Source organism: Oreochromis niloticus, linkage group LG5 (genome assembly GCF_001858045.2).
Source record: "Oreochromis niloticus isolate F11D_XX linkage group LG5, O_niloticus_UMD_NMBU, whole genome shotgun sequence".
NCBI classification, from domain to species: Eukaryota; Metazoa; Chordata; class Actinopteri; order Cichliformes; family Cichlidae; genus Oreochromis; species Oreochromis niloticus.
In genome coordinates this window covers 18,391,896-18,405,559 of record NC_031970.2, presented here as the reverse complement: position 1 = coordinate 18,405,559, position 13,664 = coordinate 18,391,896, and the positions used below count along the sequence as shown (strand labels likewise).

The 13,664-nt window shown below is 39.2% G+C and overlaps 1 protein-coding gene across 1 annotated transcript; it reads left to right on the top strand.

Moving 5' to 3' along the window:
* Positions 1 to 1,446: 1,446 nt before the first annotated feature.
* On the top strand, positions 1,447 to 9,247 carry prxl2b (peroxiredoxin like 2B). Its single transcript, XM_003459575.5, has 7 exons — positions 1,447 to 1,651; positions 2,019 to 2,223; positions 2,481 to 2,532; positions 3,605 to 3,668; positions 3,763 to 3,838; positions 5,116 to 5,234; positions 8,869 to 9,247. Exons 1-7 carry the CDS (start codon positions 1,589 to 1,591, stop codon positions 8,893 to 8,895), a joined length of 606 nt encoding a protein of 201 aa, XP_003459623.1. The 5' UTR covers positions 1,447 to 1,588; the 3' UTR covers positions 8,896 to 9,247.
* Positions 9,248 to 13,664: the final 4,417 nt, after the last annotated feature.

Sequence of the window (13,664 nt, the reverse complement as noted above, 5' to 3'; positions counted from 1 at the left end):
AGACTTAGGCATGGGCAGCCATCTGCCTTGACCAGCCTGAGCAGTGAGCAGAAAGAGACCGCAAATATTATACATCTTACACACATCCCATCGATATAGAAACATATTTTTTTGTTTAAGGTAGCAAGTAACATAGTCAGTGATGTCTCATAACACAATGGAGTAGAAAGAATAGAAAATGTTACTTTTCCTGGTCACAAGAGAGAACAGTCTGAAAAGAATAATATTTTTCTCTACATTTAAGGTATTAGCAATCGAGAAATATACAGAGGAAAAAAGTTTTGTTACATTGTGTAATATGGCTGATCTACAGTAAGTAGAGAAACAATTTTCTTCTAAAATTGAGTACAATAAGCAGCAGAAAATGAAGACAACAGCATCTTAAATGTGTGCATAGGAATTTAATCATTTCAGATTTTTTCCCCTACCTTTGTCAAAAGTATCTCTGCAGTGGGGTCGACCACACCACCCAAGACCCCAGGTGCAGGCTCTGCAAAGATGTCCCTTGGACAATCTAGCACATAACAGCAGGGCGCAAGATGCCAGCAAGCAGGGGATACATGGAACACCATAAGCAAGTGTCTGGCATAGTATACAGAAACATCTGTGCCAAGTATGGCCTCGAAGTCCGGAGGTCAAAATGCCACATCCCCCCTAGGGTGGTTGAGAATGACTGAATTAAGATCCTGTGGGACTTCCAGATACAAAGGGACAAACTGGTGATGGGTATCTAATCAGAAATGGCAGAGGAAGAGGGCTGTAGTGCTAGATGTAGCTATACCAAGTGATAGTGACATCAGGAAGAAGAAACATGAGAAGCTCCAGAAATACCAGAGATGAGAGAAGAGCTCAAAAAGATGTGGAGGGGGAAGGCAACAGTGGTCCCAGTGGTAATCTGAGCACTCAGACAGGGACCCCCAAACTGGGCGGGTGGCTCCAGCAGATCCCAGAACGACATCGGAGATCTCTGTTCACAAGGGTAGAGGATGGATAAAGACCGCCCACAGGGCCTGAGGTGATTTCAGATGAAGTGGCACAAGTTGCTGTGGAGTTAATATAAAACAGAAGGCTGGGATGAACTTACAGAGCTGTAAAATGGATATGTAATCGACCAAAGAGAGTAAACAGAGACCATGCAATTAAATCCCACCTTTGAGCTCACCTGTGCTGAACCTTACACAACATATAGATATTACCACGACTGTAGGCACAGAGCATGGGTTCAGCTTAAAATTGCTCCTCCTATGCTTCACATGTGCGTCAACAGATATCTTAAAACAACAACTACTACACTGTTACAAAAAAAAGACAGAAAAAAAAAGAAAGAAAAAAAAGCTGTTTGTAGTACTCTGTGCACGTGCTGAAAGAGACTCGTAGCACGCCCCTTGATTGGCTGTGTTTTCAGTTCCAGCTGAATATGATTGGAGGTTCGTGTTGAGTGGGCGTATACGGATGTAGATGTTTTGCAACAGTTTATGCGGGTATAACAGACGTCTTTACTGTACAGTCACTCACTCCCGAAGCTTGTCACCTTGATCTGTGAACTTAATTCGTGGTGTTTTGGACTCTTTTACCCGGCTCGGAGAAAATGGCGTCAGTCGACCTTGCTAAAGTTGGAAAAAACTTACTGAAGAGCGGTGAAAGCGAGGAGGTGAGTTATGTAGATGGGCGGCTGCTGAGGGTTACAGCTGTGGGCTTTATTTATCGTTTCGGATATACTTGCTTTGCTTTTAAAGCCCCCCCCCCCCCCCCCCCCCTTTTAAATGTTTTAAAATGAAGCTGTGATATGAAGTAGCAGACTTGTTACTCCGCCGAGGCAGCTAAATTAAACCTGTGTATTCCCCCCCACCCCAGCACTGAAACAACTGCTGAGTAACGAGGCCTCTAGGGTGACATAATGATGATGTTCACTTATGACACAACGTGTCGTTAGCACATATAACAGACAGGTCCAGCTCCTTATATACTTACTGTGTGTGTGTGTGTTTGCTTGCTGTTTCTTTCGGCTTGTCTTTCAGAAAGTAGAGCTCCAGTCTCTGTGGCATGACCAGCCGGTGGTCCTCTTCTTCCTGCGCAGGTTTGGCTGTCAGGTATGTCGGTGGACGGCAGCAGAGATCAGCAAACTGGAGCCAGACCTGAGGGCCAACGGGGTAGCGCTAGTGGGAATCGGACCAGAAGAATTTGGGCTCCAGGAGTTCAAGCAAGGAGGCTTTTTAAAAGGACGTAAGCATCCTTAATCATTTAGTGCAGTGCATATTAATTTATCTTTTGGTAAGTTCTTATAAAAGCTGTCGAAAAATGAGGTTACACCAGACTATATTTGGTTTATTAGAATATCAAAGAAAAGATGGTCTTCTGTAACTGACTAGAACTTCCCTGTTGAGAGCATTCAAAATTGTCAGCAGCCACTCCTGCTGTGTGATTGTGAATAATCATTAATCAGCTTCCTCTTTTTTTTTTTTTTTTTTTTTTTTTGTTAGCCCTTTATGTGGATGAACAAAAGAAATGTTACAAGGATCTGGGCTTCAAACGGTGAGTGCAATAAATGTAGAGAGCTCATGTCAGTACACCAAGAAGGTTCTGGGTCAAGGGTGTCAAACACAAGGCACAAAGACTCCAATATGGCCCACTGAACATCTTTGGAAAAAACACTGAGGACATACATTTTTAACTGTATTTTCATAAGTTTTGTATGTTTTCCTACTGATAAAGACGCCCAGAAGAGACAACACCAAAGTAAATATGTAATACTTAATTTTTTTTAATTTATTTATTTTTAATAGAAACTTGTGATTTTTATAGTGGGTTCACAGTAAAAAAGAAAAGAAACAAGAATCAACAAAATGTTTCCATTTTATAACTAAAGGACAGTCTGTGCAATGAGCTAACAGAATTTTCTTCTGTAATATTACACATTTATTTCTTTAAATTCAAGCCCAAAGCAGCATTTTTTAAAATCATGTAGAAAAACAAAGATGTAATGTTTAAATTACACTTCTTGCATGCAGATCTCAGGAATTAAATGTATAGTTAAATCTCTTTACACTAACGGAGAGAAGAGTTTCACCCATTCTGGCCCACTTAGGATTAAAGTGGCAACCCTGTTCTGTGTTTTAACCTGCTGGGGCCTTTATGTGTGGGGTTTACATGCTATTCCTTGTTTTGCATGGGTTTTACTACAATCAGTGTTAAATTAACTAGTTGTTGTAAATTAGCCAAGCACCCTGGCAGGTGAATGTCAGCATGAGCTGTTGTCTTCGTATTTGTTACCCAGGGTGTACAGTGCTTCTTGCCCTATGACAGCTGGGGTAGTTTTCAGCACTCCCTCTTGCAAACCTAAAATGGATAAGGTCCTAAGACCAATGCTTTGACCAAGATGTGATTTGCTTTAAATTGTCAAACTTACTGAAAAGGAATAACTTAAACAGTGTTGATCTTTACTCAATTAATTCATTTTAGTAAACAAATTTCATCAACCCAATCATTTTAAAACATCATCTTGGGATGTCATAACAGGAATAAAAAAAAACATTTATCAAATCAAATCAAATGCACGAATATTTAATGATCCGTAATGGAAAAGCTGTATTCTCTTCCCATTCAGATACAACGCTGTAAGTGTGGTTCCTGCAGCATTGGGGAAAAAAGTACGAGATGTAGCAGCAAAGGTAGACATATTTGTCACTTGCTAAAATGAATTAAAAACAAAAGAGCAGTGGTACACGGTGACTTTTTCAAGCTGATTATTTTTGCTTTTTTCAGGCCAGCGCTGAAGGAATCCAGGGAAACTTCTCAGGAGATCTGCTCCAGAGTGGAGGCATGCTCATTGTGGCCAAAGGTAAACTGGGTGGACACCAGTGGGGTGGAGGGGTGCAAGGGTCCATTTTAAGATTATGTAAAAGTAAGTGGAAAGGCACTGATTGTTTAAACCTTTACCAAATAAAGATGACATATGACCACCTCCCCTGTACCCCTAATGACAAGTTTTGTTACCTCAGTCTATATCAATAAAGACGTGGTTTGACAACTATTAGCACAGGTTCCAGGTTTTAAGGGTATCTATAGTAAGCTGTATAGGCAGAGATCACCCTTGCTAACTTCTGATGAAAACCCAGGTATTTTGTTCTGGAAGCAGGCCTGAAGTATGACAGAAATGGCTCAGCTCAGTTCAGTTCAGTTCAGAGGTTACCCCTAGTAGGCGTTCAGGAGATAAGGAGTTAAAACATATGATAAATTAGAGGATTTTCCTCATAATTCGCCTTGTGGCATGGCACGGAGTACAGAAAAGGTGTTCTGTCATTTTAAGTTGCATTTTTGTGGTGCGTCCTCTAGAGGGCAGTGCAGCATCACATTATGGCGATGCAATCAGGAGCAGCATTTACTTCTAAATCCAGTTTTCCACAGGTCTGCTGACTATTCTTATTTACATGAAGTATAGGATTATTTTTCAATTGTTGGAATATATTAAGGTTAAATTCTTATCCATATTTAAACATATAAAAGCGAATATACTCACCAAATAAAAACGACACAGTCCTAAATACATTACATATATACATTATAGCACAACATTAGGAAAACTAAGACTATATTAAAAGGGTTTTTTGACAGTATTCAATTAATTTTACAATACAAATAAAATGCTTGGTCACTCTAATTCTCCCTCTTAGTGTGCCAAAGTCTTTTTACGGTGCGGCAGAACAGCTTGTCTTTATGGAAAAAGGCATCTGGTGGAGTAGGTAGTGGGTCACTTTGTCTAGTGTGTCTCCCAGTGTTAAAGCCTTGGCTCCACCAAAAGTCCTTCAACACCTACACAGTAAAACATTTGAAGTTTTATTTCTATAATATTATTTTAACATTTTTCTGTGTTTGGAAGTAGTTTAGTTGTTTATCAAACAGAAGCTTTGTGTTAAACCAAACTGCACTATACACACATGTTTGAAATACTGTTCTGTGTGTGCCATAGCATTTTTTGTTTTCATGTATTTTGCTTTTAATAAAGGATCCCTAGTGAGGCAACCAAAGCAAAATTACATTATTATATTGTAATAAACAGGGCCAGCAAGTTGTTTATATGATGAAGGTATCTAAGTGATTTATTTTTGCACTCCAAAGGTGGAGAAAAGGTCCTACTACACTTTATCCAAGATTCACCGGGAGACTACCTGCCTTTGGAGGAGATTACCAAGGCTCTGGGTATCTCAGCCACAGTAAAAGCAGGACAGAGGCCAGTGGTAAGGCATACCATACATGTCCATGTTATAATTGATGCTATGAACTGAGCTGTAAAGCAAAGGGTTAAATGGGATAGAGCCAACTGGTGTCATTGTGTGTGTGAAAACACTGGACGGATCTAATCATCAGTTTCTTTCAACAGTCCGTTTTACGTCAGTAGAGACAAATGCATCAGAGTATCCTCTTCACAGACAATTTCACACTTATTACAGCATCTTCATGGTCTGTCAGTGTCTGTGTCAAAGGCCCCGAAACCTTTTAAACTTGACTGAAGATGATGTCCGTACTTGAAAACACAGCAGTTATTTTACAGATCCATATAATAGCGGTGCTGTAGTGCAAGCTGAAAAGCACAAGTGCTCTGCAGATTTAAATTATCACTATATTATGGAGGAATTCATATTTTTTTTTTTTTTTTTTAGCAAGTCCTTGATCACAACCATCAGTGTGTGTGTGTGTGTGTGTGTGTGTGTGTGTGTGTGTGTGTGTGTGTGTGTGTGTGTGTGTGTGTGTGTGTGTGTGTGTGTGTGTGTGTGTGTGTGTGTGTATTGTAGATTATTCATACAGCACAGCAGAAATGGGACATGTCTAGTAAGAGGACATGGGAATGACTGGCAGTACTGGCTGCGGTGACCATTTCTGTTGAGGTCATTGTTACCTCATGTGGTTTCCACCCTAGTCATTTTGCCCTGTTTACATCCTTTTTCTTTTTTTTAAACCCTCTGGTAGAGGCGACTCAGAATTTTCTTACCTAATGTGCACAGTGGGATTTTAAGAAGCTGGAAGGTCAGTGTTGTCATGACAGTGTCATAAATTGGTTACCACTGAGAGACAAATAATAAACAGCCTGTGGCAGGCAAACATGTTGTGAATGAAAAACAGAAACTACAGATAATTAATATTAAAACTGTAACAGATTTAAAGTGTAAAACTGAGAAAAGTACCTTATTAGAGCACTGTTGCCTTTTCAAAAATGGTTATACTGAGGATTTGTTTTCTACAAAATGTCCTGACTCAACCTTATTGTGTAACGAGCTCATAATCATTGCTTCTCTTCCACCATGCAACCGGCAATAGGCTCACTAGAGGCTCGCTGTAGCATCCATGTGATTCTCCTCATTGATGACGACCACTGTGATGAAGCGCTGCTTAGATTTCAGATACTTCAAATTTGAAGTTGAGCACTTACTTGGGAATTATGCTTCAGCAGTAACTTCAAACCCTTCTGGAACCCTACATCGTAAATTACAGCGTAACCTGACTTGGATTTTCCTAGAAATGTAACAAGAGGACAGGGCCAGTGACTCCAGTCAGCAGTAAATCTACAACAGTGACTGTTGCAAAGAGAGGGGATCAAAATTCCTCCATAATCATGAACCTTTTAAATCATGGGATGTATTTTTTTTGGAGGGGGGGCTATGTAGTATTAAGTAGTCTGCTTGCATAGGGATTTTTTTTTTTTTAACAATAACATAAATTCCTGTTTGCTTACTGCACTACCATCATTATGTTTATATGCAAAGTCTCAGCACTTAACAAATTTTTAGTGACAGATTGTGCCTGCTTTTTAACTGTTTGCTTACTGCAAACAGGAATTTAGTATCTATTGCAAAACCACTAGTTTATGTTAACATACAAGACCCAACAACACTATTTACTCTTAAATCTTTTGAGAGATTCTTTCTGGCTGGGAGCATCGCAAGAATATTGAAACAGGACTGTAATATAAAGCTACAGCCAGGCTAAAATTAGCTTAATACAACACAAAGAATGGAAATGGCTTGCTGTATCCAAACTTAAAAAAAGGTTTTGCACGTCTTATTCTGAGGTGATATTTATTATGTTCCCACAGAGCCAGGCTAGTCACTTGTTAGATAAGCTAACCAGCTGCTGATTGTGGTCTTGTGTATATAATAAAAACATCCACAGGAGTAACACTATGGGGTATGTAATATGTTCTGTTTGTCTGTTTGTTAGCAGTCTAGCAGATAACAATAATGAGTTGATTTCATTTTGGTGAAAATGGGGTCAAGGTCAGGCCAAAATCAGTAAAAACTTTATATTACTCACATTTGTTTTGTTTTGTTTTTGGATCGTCTTTCAACTTCACAACAATATACTTGGGTGACAAGAGTACCTAGGTTGGCTAAGCATTTGACCTTGACTTTCACAGTTAGCACCCAAGGTCAAGGATGACCTCTAAAAAAGTTTCAAGAAGCCATATCGAGTAATATATATGACGCCATAACAGGCTGACATCAGCATGTCGTAATAAAAACATCATAAAACATCAAAGCTTCAGTATTGCTTCACTCCTCAGGGTGAGCTGCGCTGGCTTTGTGTTCTTGATAAGAAAGAGAATAATCTCAGGATTAAGTGTTCATATTATTACACTTACAATTTTTTTTTTTTTGCAAAATCAGAGCATTTGTTGTGTTTAATGAAAATGGTAACACCTATTTCACCTATTCAGGCTACAAAAAATCTGTCTTTTTAACATCAGTTAAGCGCAGCAGTTTATATGTTATCAGTTTGTAAATGCAGGCATTGCACAGATCTCAGACAGAAAGTGCAGTGTTTTATTTTTCTTTGCTTCTCTCTTCACAAACTAAAAAAAAGAAAAGCCCCATACCTGTCAGTTTTTATCAGTCATTGACAACAATAAATCTGAACTTTAGTGAAGTAAAGGTCAGATCAGCAAACTGTTGTTTATCTCCTCTACAACCATTTTCATTCAACTTAGATTCCCCCCCCCCCCCCCCCCGGTCATCCACAGCCTGATCCCTGTAGCTCTGAGAACCTTAGATATACTTTGAGAAACTCTGCGTCAGAGAATGAGCCGCATTGATTGCTGTGTTGGTATAAGATTTAAAATTTCAGTTTGATTTATAAGATTTCAAAAATAAAATGTGGCCTAGTTTTTTGTTAGTGTATTCACAAAACAAACTGCTCACAGATTTGTGGGCCTAACACTTTCAGTTCTGCAGGGTTTGTCCTGTGATCGTCAGGGCTTTCGACATGCCCATCACATCCAGCACATGCTCTTCAACCACTTTGCCTCTGAGCGCTATTGCTCGCTTCCCACAGAATCCACTGTGTCGAAACTATTGCACCATGTCCCCATGATCTCTGACGACCAAACGATGTCATCTCTGCAACCCACAACAGAATAGACCTTGTTATCTCCGAGGGGTCAAAATGTGTCAGGAACGAGTAAAAGTCACAAGCTGAATGTCTGGTTTGGAAAGGCCCGGGCAATGTTTTGTTAACAGAGAGAGGTCACAGGCTGGTCCCGATAAAACCACTAAGACCACTCATGGGTTTAGAAGTAATGTCTCTCCTCAAACCTTTGTTTACTTTGGAGGTTCTTCTATCTGTGCCCAAGTTTGGGAACTCTCAAACTAGATTTCCCACAAGAATGACTCGTGTTCTAACTTGAGCAATCACTCTGAGGGACCGCAAACAAGACGCAGTGTTTAGACAAACAAGGCTTCCTATTGATGGAGCTTTATCCACAAAAGGTGATCGGTGAGCAGCATCTTTATTTATGAGCTGCTGCTTCTCCTAAATACATGGCTGAGGCTCATTATTTATTGTTCTCATTGTTTAATGCAACTTTGTCATCTTTTGCAGTGCAACGATGACGTTTGTACACGATGATGACGGAGCTGCTCTTCATACCAGAACTGCACGTCTCACCTCTTTGGAAGATTCATGAAGTGGGATACCATTTAAAATGATTTACATTGAAATATTAAATCACTACTAATATTCCAGTGCCACAGTTTTTAATCTGTTTTTTGTTTGTTTTTTAATAAACTGTAATGGTTTATGGTACAAATGGAGTGCTCTAATCTTTGTTTTTACAACAGCTGGTATTTTAAATTTAACTTGGAGTAAATTGTGTTTACATCACTGTGATTGTCTTTTTTTTAATATCCAGTTTATAACAAACATGCTTTACTTTGTATGTGTCTAACAATATCTGCTCATTAAAAAGCCTTTGACTTCATTTAAAGACTTTCAAAATGGGTCAGGAGGTATTGGACTTCTTGATATGAGAGAAGAATTGTTTTCATTAATAATTCAACACTCTAGAGGCTGTTTTAGCTCACTGGGTACAGCAGGTGACCCATATGTGGTAAAGCTAATGCAGAGGTCTGGGTTTGACTCTGCTCTGACACTGTTCACTGCATGTCTGTCTCCTCTCTTCTGTCTTTTCTTCACTGTCGTCTCAGGAGAAAAGATAAAAATCCACAAAAATTTACTTTAAAAACAAAATCTAAACTCACAGGGCTCAAATATTAACACCTACAGCTCTTTTTGTTTATAATTTTAAGTTGAAATTGGCTCATTTTGTAGCTTCACTTTATAAAAAATGTCACTTCTGAGTCATTTTATGCGCATATATGAAATTTACTATATATAATTTTTGGACAAGTTCACAAACCTGTAACATAAACTTAGATTCAGATGATATTTTATTCCAGACTCTGACTTCCCTTTTTCATAGATATTTATTTACTGTTCCCTGTTACCTTACCCTGTATGTGCTGTCCTGGCCCAGTCCCTTTAAAGGCACTCTGTCATGATACCTAACACTTGTCTATTTCCTCATGCATGCACTCCACTGATGTTACTGAGTTACTCTCCTCATGTTATGGTTATCTTGCATTTTATGAAAATAATATTTAGTTAAAAGTTCAAGTCTTCCTCTCCTCTGTCTGTTCCTTGAGCCAGGCTGGGACACAAGTAAGAGTAAACCGTAAACAAATCTATTTTTTTTTAAGAGTTTATTTTAAAGTTGAAACAGTTAGAGGCCGAGTGGATCACCAGGACTCAGGTGATGGTCTGCAGGCCGAGTCTGTTTGTGTTTTATTTATGCAGGGTCTTACTGTTCAAGAATAACTTGGTGTCTGTTGATAAAGTGAGTGATTATAATTACTGGCTTTAAAAATAGACCATTACAAACTGAACTGCACTTCTTGTCCAGATTTTGTAGTCTTGGTGCCATTTGGAGCATTTTTATTGCAGTTATCTGACAAAAATTGTGACCTTCCTAACCAAGTCTGCTCACTGATAATTTTGCACTCTACCTTCCTGTCCACAAATGGCCTTTCCTGGCCTCAGAAAGAGAGATAGGGACGGCTTTAAGCTAGCCATGAGGTTTATAAAGGTAGTCCACAAACCGATGGGTGATGCAGTTGTGGCTGTGTTCATCTTTTACAGTCTTTTGCAGTTAGAGAATGGTTTCTAAAAGATTTAGTCATGTTTTATGTTAAAAAAATAAATTGCACTTTTAAAGGAGAGACTTGAGATTGCGCCAGTTGAGACAGTCACTTTAATGGCAATAATAACATATCTGAGTCACAAAAATAGCAGTCTAGATAATTACATAGCAGCAGGAACATTCATAAAACATCTTAAACATCTGGAATCTTGCAAAGCAATAACATTTCATAAATATTCATTTAGCTAAATAAACTCTAAATGGGTATACAGGTCAAACATGTTCATACATAGCAAAAAATGCATTTCTAGTTGGTAATTTCAAAACGACACAATTTCACAATTTAGGTAAATGTGGTGCTAAAACTAAGTGAAGACACACTTTCTTCTGTACCTGATTTTCCTCTGTGGAGAACATCAAGCATCTACAATAACACATTTTATTTTATATACCTTTGTTCAGTTAACAACTTGTTGCACAAAACATGAAGTTTAACCTGTTTGTCTTCTAACCATCTCCCAGCATCGCTTTAAAATGTGCGATGTTGTTCAAAGGAAACATCTGACATTTTGAGAAAGTTAGCAGAGGGCTGATACCTCACTGGGCTCGGCATAAAAAACTTGAAACAGAAGGAAATCGCTAATCAGTCCAAAGGGAACTAAAATTGCCTAAAGCTACAGAAAGAAAACGCCCTCTCTGGTAGTTAAAAATGCACCTGTCACTCTGATTTTGTGACCCTCTACTGCTCTTGGTTTAAATTATGCTTACAGTCTGACATGTTCAAATGCTATCACACAGTTTCTCTTGCATGTGCAAATAATCTCTGCTTCTCTGTTTTCTCTGTGTTATTGTAGGCTCTTTACCTTTGATGCTATATAAATAAAACTTAATTAAAATTGACCAGAATCTGTCATGATTCTTTCCTACTTCGCAATCCATGTTGATTCACAGTTTCATTTGTACTCATATTTGTTGGTGACATACAGAAGCTCATCAGCTCGCACTTCCAGGACTTTAACAAACTTTGGGAGTGACCGTTCACCGTATGTCCATCCATGTACCTTTGTTTTTCTGCTGGAAGCTTTCCGGTAAAGAAAGAACAGAAGATGCTAACAACTGTGAACTGACAGCTGTCAAGCTTGCTCTGGAGGAGTACGGAGATTGGTTGAGAGTAGCCTTTTTTTGGTTTTTGACTGGCCACGGGAACCTGGAGTGCATGGTCTTCACCAAATACCTGAACTCCTCCCAGTGTAGTTGACTTTCTCCTCTGTCTTTTATCCTGTCTTCCTTCTCTCACCCCAACCGGTCGCGGCCGATGGCCGCCCCTCCCTGAGCCTGGTTCTGCCAGAGGTTTCATCCCAATGTCGCCAAAGTGCTTGCTCATAAGGGGTCATAAGATTGTTGGGTTTTTCTCTGTATGTGTTTTTGTAGGGTCTACCTTACAATATAAAGCACCTTGAGGCGACTGTTGTTGTGATTTGGCGCTATATAAATAAAATTGAATTGAATTGAGCTATCAGTATTTTATCTCTCTGGTTCAAAAAACAAAGAACTGAGGAATGAAAAAGACATTATCCTCACATCAGGTGACATCAGGTTCAAGCTAAAATAGCTCCACAGTGGCGAGTAGGTATCCTGCTCTGAGCAACTGTCCTGTCTCTTTGTCCCAGCTCTGCTTTCAACTTCTCCAGCAGGACCATTCGTCCCTCCTGTCTGTCCGCCTGCACCCTTTATCTTCTACATGACTGCTCCTGGTGGTCCACTATGGGTTGGCTGTGTTAGTCTCTGGCCTCCGTTGGGAGAAGATTCTGTCAGAGCTTATTCAAACTCTAACCCTCCTGTCATTTCAGATCGTGCTATTGCCACCTGCCCTAGGATAACCCCTGCCTTTCCCGCCCTTGGAGTTACCAGTTCACTCAACAAAGTTATTTGCATCTTTCTCAGCGTGTATATATAGTAAATTGCAACTATTGCAAGTATAGTTGATTTTGAGCCATATTGTTAGCTGATTTTCAGACATTTTTTTTTACCCCCCTCTTTTTGATTCTTTGGCAGGTTTTAGCTTTTTTAATGAACTTTTGCTAAACTTGACTTAGAGGTCTGCATCCTAACTTCATGTTGTTTAGAAAATTTTGTCAGAAGATTTAAAAAAAATAATAATTTACTGGTAACTATTTCGTGTTTCAGGGTTTACGGGGTTAAGAGACTTTAACTACTTTGTCCTTTGCTTTTTTTTACCCAGCTGCGATAAAGTTGGGTCTGGCTTAATTAAAATATAACACGCAATGATTTTAGATACAGGGTTATTAACCGTAGCCAAGTGATTGTTGTTCTCTGGGAAAATTTTAAATATATACAGTAGCTGTAATTTCTAGTAGACATTCTTGTGATTAATAAACGACAAAGGTGCTGAAAGGTGAATTTTGTTACATTAGTCAGATGTAACTGTTTCCTCTTTGTTATTAAATGGGCAAATGTGATAATGAATACCTACATGTATATATTTTAATGCATTTCCCAAAATGTCAAACATTTGTCTTTGAGATGGCAGCGCACTGTCATCACTTAGATTCTGGGGAAAAATCTCTCAGTAATATTTCCTCTCCCCCCCTGTGTGAAACAACAGTTTTTGCCAGTACGCGAAGACTGAGACTGACTGACTGAAAGTATAAAGCTTCAATATGCACATTCAATTTAGCAGCCTCTGTTGAGACCTAACAGTCGTGTTCAGTTTACCAAGGCCACCCTAAATGTGACCAGTGACAGCAAACATTCAAAACCGTCTGTGTGTGTGTGTTGTTTGTGTTTAAAAGCTCTCTCCAGCACAAAAATGTCGGCTTACTGCAGCCAGTGTCTCCATCCTCTTTGATTCTCCTGTCATTACTTGTTAATAAAGGTAGAAAATAACAGTCCTGGCCCTGGCCATCTTGTTAATGACAAGCCCCATTCTTCAGTGCGAGCTTGTGGATCAGCTACAGCGGTCACAGCGCTCCATCCTTTCATCTCATATGACACTGATCAATGCAAGATCAGAAGAAAACCACTTCATCTGCTGCCTGTCCGAGTGTATCTGAGGGGGGTTTCTCCTCATTTCAGCACAGCATGTAATTGGCTACGGCCCAGAGGCTAAATGTCTGTGTGAGTTTTCACTCATGTGGGGAAAGAAAGTGCACAAAACTAAAAACCCAAGCACTATTTT